This window comes from Nelumbo lutea, chromosome 3, assembly GCF_056320005.1.
Source record: "Nelumbo lutea isolate HS-2025 chromosome 3, American lotus-T2T, whole genome shotgun sequence".
Classification (NCBI taxonomy): domain Eukaryota; kingdom Viridiplantae; phylum Streptophyta; class Magnoliopsida; order Proteales; family Nelumbonaceae; genus Nelumbo; species Nelumbo lutea.
The window spans coordinates 32,575,165-32,584,850 of record NC_142686.1 but is presented as its reverse complement, the minus strand read 5'-3'; the positions used below and the strand labels follow the sequence as shown (position 1 = coordinate 32,584,850).

The window sequence follows — 9,686 nt, the reverse complement described above, 5'->3', positions numbered from 1 at the left end:
TTGGGCACATCTCTTTATGAACAGGGCAAATCCTTGGTGAAAGACAACGAGACGGCTGTTGATGTACTGATGATAAAATACTCAGTTTGGAAGCAAATCCATGTATTTTGTATTATTTTGTATGCATTTGCATTGTATATATTTTAATTTATACACTTTCCAAACTGAGCCTAAGCTGTGTTTGGTTGCAATGCAATTTTATTTGCATTAATACAAATACATGGGAATGCAAATTCTGATTTACTTTTGTTATGGGTTTTACTTTTTTTCTGAGGTCTTATTTTACTTCAATTGTATTTCAATGAAACAAAATCAGATAAATTTTGAAATAAAAATAAATCATAATTTGCACCAATATCATTTGACTATAATGATTTTGCATCAGTACAAATAAATTGGCATTGCTACCAAACACAGCCTAAAGGACAAAACAGGGGCATTTTTTTGTCTAAAACATAATAATATAATTTTATTGGAGGATCCAGGTGAATGTGAACCCAAATGTAACCAACTTGTGAATCGGGTTCTTTGTGATCCTTGCCAATTGCCAAGGAAGGACAGAAAACTGCAGCCAACGGATGGCTCTGGGCTTCTGGCTATCATTTGTAATACCATATACGTTCCATACCTTCTTGGTATGGAATCTCTACAACATTGATCGGAGTTGCTTTCTATGTCAGGAGATGTGCACATGTAAATCTCTCTGATTCTGATGGAGCACCTGGCAAAAGAAAAAAAGTCAAATATTTTATGAGATCATACCTAAAATGTATGTATTATTATCAGAAATGGAAAACCACCATAATGTCTTCAGCCCAGTTTGGCCAGGATAAATTATACTCTTCAATAAAACAAAGGAACCAGAAATAAAAGAGAGGCAGGAAACAGGCATTGATCACCCAAAACTGAAACTTGAATAACACCTCCACTTCACCATTTTACTTCACAATGCAGATCTTTATGACAGAGGCAATTCCTATACGATGCAGTGCCACAACTGCATCTCCTGGCTTGCAAAGCCCCCTCTTCGTTGCTGACTTGAGAGCAGCTTCCAGGATCACCTCCGTGGACTCTGCATCCGTAGCCTTAGCAGATCCTTCAGCAAGCAGCGGGACCAGACCTCTGTAGACCAGGCTGTGCCTTGCTGGGGTCTCATCGCTGCATGTCCAGCCAAATGAATCTGTTGTCAGAACGGGGACCACCACAGAGAGGATTGGGACTGCAGGTCTGTACTTGGCTACCAACTTCGCCGTGGTCCCACCACGGGTCAACACAACAATAAGGGTTGCTTTGGCTTTGTTGGCTGTTCTGACTGCCGAGGAGGCAAGACTCTCCAATGGGCTCATTGGAAGAGGAGTTGACCTGATCATTTCCTTGAAGATGGCACTATAGTCAAGAGAAGATTCTGCTTCTACGCAAATACGAGCCATGATCTTCACAGCAAGCTCCGGGTAGGCTCCAGCTGCACTCTCACCACTGAGCATGACACAATCGGTGCCATCAAGAACAGCATTAGCAACATCAGTAGCCTCAGCACGGGTAGGACGGGGAGACTTAATCATGGATTCAAGCATTTGGGTGGCAGTGACCACAGGCTTGCCCACAAGGTTGCACTTGTAGATCATCATCTTCTGAGCTAGGAAAATCTTCTCAACTGGGATTTCCATTCCAAGATCACCACGGGCAACCATAAAAGAGTCTGTCTCCCGTAGGATCTCATCAAAGTTGATAACTCCTTCCTGGTTCTCAACCTTCAAAATTGAACAATCAAAACCTATTATTGGACACCAAACAAGGGAAAAAGACCTCAATATAAACAATGAATTCCGTACATAGGAATTCTAGATAAGTCTTCAGGACCAATGTCCAATGTGTCATGCGACATTCAAAAAGTCTACAGCTCTGACCTACGGCAACTGTATGGTCAAAATTTGATTGTAACAACTAGAAACTGGCCCCTTTCCCTGGATTATTTGATACAAATATTTCACCTAGCCAGAAGAATGTGTAGTTGAAAGAACAATTCTAATCAAAACCAAGGTTTTCCTTATGCAGGGTTGAAGGTATTTGCCCATACTATGGTTGAATCCTTTTTTATTCATCAAATGAAGGACACAACAAAGCTCTATTCCATTTTAATCCAGCAGGGTAATTATGCATTCAAAGAACTCTGCATACCTTTGACATCAGTTGTATGCGCTTTGCATGGGGTCCAAGAACCCGTCGAACATTGACAAGATCTGAGCCCTTGCGCACAAATGACAGGGCAATGATATCTATGTTGTTAGGAACACCCCACTCCAATATGTCTTCCTTATCCTTCTCCGTAAGTGTGGGAAGATCCACCACAACACCAGGGAGATTGACATTCTTCCTCTCACCTAACATAGCAGTGTTCTCACAGCGGCATCTCACAGTTCCCACAGCAGGGTCACAAGACAAGACATTAAGAGTGATGGTTCCATCTGCACATAGAATGGTATTGCCAGGCTTCAAGTCCACAGCAAGCTTTTTGTAACTCATAGAAATCATCTCAGTGTCCCCCTTGATGGTGTAGTCGGTAGTTACTGTGATTTCCTGACCCTCCTTAAGTTGGATAGGTTTCCCATCCTTTAGGAATCCAGTTCGAATTTCAGGTCCCTGACAAAATGAACAAAGAGGTATTGGGGAGCAATGTAGAATTTCTAAGCAGTTTCAAAATGAATCTCTTACTAGACACAAGAAAAATTCATGATCTACACCCAGTTTGGTAATAGGTAAGCTGTAATCATACCCAGTAACAACTGAAAAGTAAAATTACAATTGATAATAGTTTGGCTGATGCTTTGGCTAGACGAGGGGTCAACAGGCAGCAGGCCAGCAGCTTTTTTGGGCTCAACTGTAAAAAAATAAATAAATAAATCCTTTGTGGGGAGAGGTAGGACAGTAGCAGGGGCTATGCTCTCATGAAATGCAATTATGTTTACAAGCACAATCTTGTGCTGCACCATGTTGTTACACTTATTTAATAAAATTTCTGTTAATTATCAAAAACAATAAATGGATTAGATTTTTTTTTGATAAATATAAATAGATTAGATTTATCGCATGGTGACCTGGAGACTCTGGATAAGAAGCTAAGGCAAATATCAGATTATGTAGAAAAAATGCTATCAAATTAAATAGATATTTTTTCATCTGCTGTCAGAAATTGACACAGCCATTTGTTTCACCTTTTATTAATGATTACCCTGCTCTGCTTCCAAGGAAATAGTACGAGGCTCTCCATGAGCATTGGACAGGACATAGAGGATATCAGTGGTTCTCCATGAACATTGATTTAGAATATCATGGTCATGAATAAGTTTAATGAGCAAGATTATAATATTTCTCAATTCAACTCAACTAAACTTTGTCCCAACTATGTGGGGGTGGCCACATATATTGACAAAAAAATCAAAATTAGCCATATAAAAAAAAGTTCAACAACAATATAACCACTAGTTACTAGGTATTCTTCATTTCTATCATATTGATACTTTATGAAAAACTTGTTACTCTGACTTTGACTGATTTGGTTTGGGCATATCCCAATTTTTAAAAAGGGAGCATAGCAATAATCATTGATCAGAGTATATGATTTAAAGTACAAAAACAACTGCATTTAATCTTTTATTATTACCAACAGTAGTTTCTGCCTTTTCACTAGGAATGAACCCACCAGATGTTAATTATTCTGTAACCATCAAATGTCAATTTATATAACATTATACATGAAACCCGGATATGGAAAAGGACAAGATTGGATATGGCATCAAAAATAAATTTTGCACTAAAAATTTAAGTATCAGGCATGATGCAGCACCCTTGTACAGGCATTGTCTAGGTGATGATTTTTTATATAAAAAAAAAATTGGGTGATTTTAGTTTATATCCCTACTCTCTCTTATGAATTAGCTTTTTTTCTCTAATTGCTTTAGGCAATTGGAAAACATTAAAAGTGATCTAACATAAAAGAATCAAATACTAAAAAGTAGAATTAAACAAAATGAAAGAGCAAAGCCCTTGTTCTAGTCATAATTATAAAGATAGACAGCAGTAAGAGAAAAGGCAAAATGAGGAGCAAAGCCAATCTTATGACTCTTTAGGCTTAGCTGACTAAACCTAAAATTATTAGACTTCCCATATGAAAACACCAAAGCGAAGCACAAGGTGATCCAAAAAAAAATTCATTAGACTTCCCACTGAAGATTGATCACAAGCATTTATCAGAGATATCATCTCTGAGATGGTATATGATAGAAGTTGTACCACCAAAGCAGAATATGCTAAAGATATCATGTTAAATTCATTCAATTTATTTTTACTCAAAACAAACAAATAGAGTATATGTATAGCAAAAGTTTTCTTGCTAGAGAAGAAAACTGTCATTTAGTGGCTACCTACAAAAATTAAAATCACTTAATTTTTAAGATAGTTAATCTAGGTGGTGCTTTTCAATTCAATTGTTTCCATGAGGTAGTTTTCTCAAGAAAACAAGCCCCGTGTAGTTAATGCTTATTAACTATTCTCACAATCAGAAAACAGTGAAAACTTGTTTTTCTTTGTTGATTATTTTTTATTTCAGGAACCAGGAGTAGGTCCCACTCCTACATATTAACTCAGCAAAAGATATGGAAAATAGATAAAATGAACCCCATTGAGATGACAACTTGTTTCCAGATGCTGGAAGACTATTTCTCTTCACAATAGAAAGCTTCCCAAATTTTGAAATCAAAATTGAGATTGGTGAATGGGTTTCTGCATTTTGTGCTGGAAATTCATTGCCAGCAATACCAGTGGTAAACAGAAACTGACCACAGTAGGGAACACACCCCTAGAGAAACCCTAATTGCATTTCCCATGAATTCTCTCAAATCCTATGCTAGTATAGTAAATACACATATTCCCATGCTTTTGATTGATTGGAAAGCTACATTGCACATATCCACAGACCTCCAAATCCAAGGATCATTAACAGCAGACGGCTTCCATATAGTTATTCATGTTTAAGCAAAGTTTTCAGCCCATCATTGACCCGATCAGTCAAACTGCTGACGCAAGCAATTCTGGTTCTAGTCAAACTCCAGTCCATCATATTAAAGAAAACCATTGGCTTGGTCAATGACCCATCAACTTGAATTGCTGAACTATTAACCCAACTGATTCCATATAATAAGGTCAGTGGTTTTTGTATTATTGCTTTTTTATAAGTATTTTTTGTATTAATTGTTTTACTTCTTTTGTTGTTATGATCTCACAGGTTGACCCATTGACCCAAATGGTTGAACCAGTGACCCATTGGCCTGAAGGGAAGACAGTTCAGCTTCCGGCATAAAGAATGTAAAATGGATTTTGGACCTGGATTTGGATATGGAACAATAAAAGATTTAGAAGAATAGTAGAAATGCGTCTAACACATTCCAGAAGAATAGTTTCCCTATTGTTTTTATCCTTCTGAGAAAAACAATACTGCTAGTACTGAGCTTTGTTTCAAGCTCATTGTAGGGAATAGAAAAGTAGCCTTTAATGGTATGGAATTGTCCACGAACACGATAAATAAATCCATTTACCCAACCTCATACATATGCCATAATGCTCTGCTGAGTTGACTTGAATATTATTTTAAAGAAAACTAAATTTTATTCTAGAAAACATCTGCTCGCTTCAATCTTTCTGCCGATGGTTCTAAAAACTTCTGACCATAGAACATCCAGAATTTAAATGATCCAACTCTCACTTAACAAAATACTTCACATGATTGTAAATGCTTTTAGAAAACAAAGAAATCATCAAAGATAAAAATGCAAGAAAAAAAGAAAGAATTTGAAAAGAGGAAAAAGAAATATAAAGAAACATGGTTCAAGAGTATGAAGGGGCTAGATCTTGTGCTCTATTACAGGGGCTTGTTTTCATTTCACGGTACTTTCATCTCATTCTATTATAAATGAAGTAGCTAACCTTTTACCAATAAAACACACAAAGAGAGTGAAATTAAATAAAAAGAAAAAGAAAGAAAGAAAGAAAGAAAGAAAGAAAAAAGAGAGAGACATCTCCCTAAAGCAATCTGACTTATAACAATTCTATCATTACCCACTGAAAGCACTGAAACAGAAATAAGCAGAATTCAGAGCCTATATCGACCTCACTATCACGCGTGACAAGTGATGAAAGGTGATTTGCCCCGACCTCTTAGTCCGGGCACGTGTACGTGACCTGGCCCAGTGAACAGCTCACACGCCGAGTCCAACGCCGGCCACTCGGAGGGGTTACGCGACTGGCCGAGGCTGAACCTGGCGCATTTTTTGACTCTCACCAAGTGTGGAAGGTCCCGGGCCACCCCAAGGGCCCGAGCTCCCCCTAAGGAGGAGTTCGGGGCTCTTCCCTCCCGAGGAAGAGGCGCCCCTGGTCTTGGCTAAGTACCTCGGGCACCTCGGGGAAGCCTCGCCCCCGGCGCCAGTACCTCGACACACAGTTCTGCCTTAGACAGTCCGGTGCCCGACAACCCGGTGGGCTGTGGGGAGCACTGCCTGACGTCAGTACCCGCCGGACTAGGTGGCATCCCTTGCCAGGCGGCTTTCCGCCTGCTAGGCAGCGTTCTGAGAAGCCTGACATGTCTGTCAAGCCTGTACCCGGCGATGGCAGCGTGTGGCGGCCACCTGCACCTGCACCTGCCCCGCTGCCCTGGCGGTAACGGCCAGGACGGTGGCGGTTATGCCAGGTATGACCTGACTCGAACATAAAAGAACACTTAGAGCACTCTTTCTCTACTCTCTTGCGATTTCGTTCAGTTCTAAGTTAGCCATCGGAGTGTGTGTTTCCATCAGGATATCTCCCCGGGAACCCTTCACTTCCTCCTTGTGGCAATAGCTAGGAGTGCCCAAACCCTGCAGCATCAACAAGCACACAGTATGGCACCGTCCATTTATAGGATTTATTCTAAAACTGTTCTAAATATCGACTACGATACCCGAAAATTTATTACCAATCAACCGCTATCATAAAATTAGTAACCAATCATGTGGTATTCATCAAAACTCACGGAGGGTAAAAAAGGATCGAACACCGGAAATAGGAAGAAATTTCAAACCTACCTTGGTGTCAAGCATGACAGCGCACAAGATCTGAGTGTTCTGCATTGCGATCCTGAGATTGTTCAACGTCTCCTGATGATATTCATGAGTTCCATGTGAGAAATTGAACCTGGCAACACTCATTCCTGCTCTCAGAAGCTTCTCGAGCATAGGCACGGATCGAGAAGCCGGACCCAGCGTGCATACAATCTTTGTCTTCGGAATACGGCCATCGTTCGGCAGTTCCTTCAAGATCCCATCGATATCAATGTTCGCCATTAGTCAAACAAAGAGAAAACTTGGTTGTCGATGGAAAACCCCACAAACACCTGTGCTCCAAGCCCTGAAAACCAGAACAGAAAAGAAAAATCAAACGAAATCTCAGAGGAAATGACAATCGCAAGACCATTGAAGACTACAGTAAAGGCTTTCGTTTAGGTAATGAGATTAGTACAAAAACCAGTCCTAATAATAGAAACCTAGTTGGCTCTCAAAGAACATGGTATCAGATCGAAATATTTCCGCAGGAATTTTGCCTAAATTCAGACAATAGCGTAAGATCGGAGATTGAGATCTCAAAAAAGACGGAAAATGGGGAAATGACCTATTTCAAAGCCCTTGATCGGCTTACTAAAAAAAAAAAAAAAAAAGGAAGAAAATACTGAAGAAATACGACCAAGCCAGAGATTGAAAACTTTGAAGTGAGAGAAAGAATAAGCTCAGAGACTCAGATGGTGAGAGTACCAGAGCTTACAGATTTCTGCAAAAGATCTGGGTTTTCCAAATAATCTGAGAATAAAGACGTCGCTGAATCAAATCGCGATTAAATTTTCCAAATAGTTTTCGAATTAAATAAGGAGGAAATTTTGAAAGTTGGAGGAGGGCAAGCCTAGAGCAGCAGCAGCAGCTGGACACGAGCCCACTGAACCACTTAAACGAGTTATGAGTAACCAACCCTTCTTCTCTTACCTTTCCTTTGCCTTGTTTCTCACGAACGCACGCCCTACTCTCTCTCTTGTCCTTTTTCCTTTTCTCGTTCTGTCTGCGCCGTGTAATGGAACAGAGAGAAAAGCTTCCTCTGATGTGTACAGAGGGTGGGTTAAAGAGCGAGCAAGTTTTTTGCCACGTGGACGGCCATGCGCAGTGGTTGGGTGAGAAGTTTCGAGGTGTTTAAGAACATAAGACATTGTGTAGACTGTAGAGAGGGGCGTTGAAAAAGAAAGCCAACACCACGTCAATCACGATTCACGAGGGGTGAAGTGGGAAGGAAGAGTTTTCTTTCTAATGCTTTGTAGAATGTTTTCAACTTTCCTGTTTCCAATCCACGCGTGATGGTGTCCCCCACTTTGAGTTTTATTTATAATTTTCTTTTGCTTTCGTGCAGTGTGCAGCCTTTCAACTTTCAATGTAGCGAAAACCAGAAAGCCAATTGCCGCACGGCATCTGCCGGCCCTGCCCTCTGTTTTAGAATTTGAATGTTGGGTTGGGCCCGGATACACAATGGACTTGTGACGGGGTTAGGCCCACTTACCTATCTCCTCTTTCAAGTATCGGGATGACGAGATCCGTCGTCAGATGGGTCCCGTATCTCCTACCAACACAACACGTTCCAACACCTACTAACAATGATCTGGTGGCGGGTCCCATTTCCCAGTTTCATGAATCATGATGTGGGCTGTAAGATCAAAGCACATTCCAACACCTTAACCCCCCGTATATAAGATGTGGACCCGGTGTACTGAAAGATTTAATAATTTTATTTTTTATTTAATGTCGATTTATAAAAAATAATTATTATTAATTGAATATAAACAAATATTTTTTAATAAATTTAGTTTTATTAATAATTTGTAATAATTTTAATAAGTTTTGTTCTTTTTATTATTTTTAAATGAAATTTTAATTGATTTTAAAATAAATAAAAATAATTATAAAAGCTAATATTTTTATTAATTTCATTAATAATTAAAAATTATTTAGGAATGACAACGGGGTGGGTTCAGGGCAGGTCGGGCACCCCATCCCTTCCCCTGCCCCATTATCAAGACACTCTATCCCATTCCTACTCCGTCCCTAGTGACACGCAAGTTCAGAGCAAGGTAACCACTCTTCGTCAAGGATAGAGAATCCTCGAATTTCCCTACCTCGTTCCCAGTATTGGGCAGGTTCAAATAGAGGTGTAAATTGGGTCATGTTGGGTTAGCACGACACGACCTGCATGTGGCCCACACAAAGTGCGAGTCGTGTCATGTTGGCCCATGACGCGTCTCGGGCCGTGCCTCCCTCTTCTAGGATAATTTGGGGGGTCGGTTTGGCATGGCCCACGGCTTGATCCCGACGAGCCCATGCCATGCCGTGGGTCAAGCTAGTCCATGGGCCAGGCCATGCCACACACCTAGCCAACCTCAAGGCAAGGTACCCACTCCCTATCGAATGGATGACCCACTCTGATAAAAACAAAAAATAAAAAATTAGAAAAAAAAAAGAAATGCCAAAAACTATTGTTCGGGTTAATGGTTCAACCGCCCATGTTAGCGGTTCACTAACCAAATAAATGGTTTTTGGACAAAAAGCGGTTTTGAGGTGAAACGATGT

The 9,686-nt window shown here is 40.1% G+C and overlaps 1 protein-coding gene across 15 annotated transcripts; it reads right to left on the bottom strand.

The window, feature by feature from the left end:
* Positions 1 to 321: 321 nt before the first annotated feature.
* On the bottom strand, positions 322 to 8,276 carry LOC148864074 (pyruvate kinase, cytosolic isozyme). Of its 15 annotated transcripts, none has more exons than XM_088979241.1 (5): positions 8,061 to 8,200; positions 7,113 to 7,434; positions 2,179 to 2,640; positions 900 to 1,751; positions 322 to 721 (listed from the first exon to the last, which is right to left on the bottom strand). In XM_088979241.1, the coding sequence occupies exons 2-4, from the start codon at positions 7,368 to 7,370 to the stop codon at positions 939 to 941; spliced, it is 1,533 nt and encodes a 510-aa protein (XP_088835367.1). In that variant the 5' UTR covers positions 7,371 to 7,434; positions 8,061 to 8,200; the 3' UTR covers positions 322 to 721; positions 900 to 938. The 15 variants fall into 15 exon arrangements, with proteins under 15 accessions (XP_088835367.1, XP_088835370.1, XP_088835372.1 ...); XM_088979244.1 differs by having other exon boundaries at positions 924 to 1,751; XM_088979246.1 differs by having other exon boundaries at positions 935 to 1,751.
* Positions 8,277 to 9,686: the final 1,410 nt, after the last annotated feature.

What these genes read in the sequence shown, in the direction of transcription:
- LOC148864074 (XM_088979234.1), bottom strand. Translation starts at nt 7,370, where the DNA reads ATGGCGAACATTGATATCGATGGGATCTTGAAGGAACTGCCGAACGAT. An exon ending in CTGTCATGCTTGACACCAAG is followed by an intron (nt 2,641 to 7,112) that starts GTAGGTTTGAAA and finishes TCATTTTGTCAG; the next exon opens with GGACCTGAAATTCGAACTGG. An exon ending in GCATACAACTGATGTCAAAG is followed by an intron (nt 1,752 to 2,178) that starts GTATGCAGAGTT and finishes TCAATTTTGAAG; the next exon opens with GTTGAGAACCAGGAAGGAGT.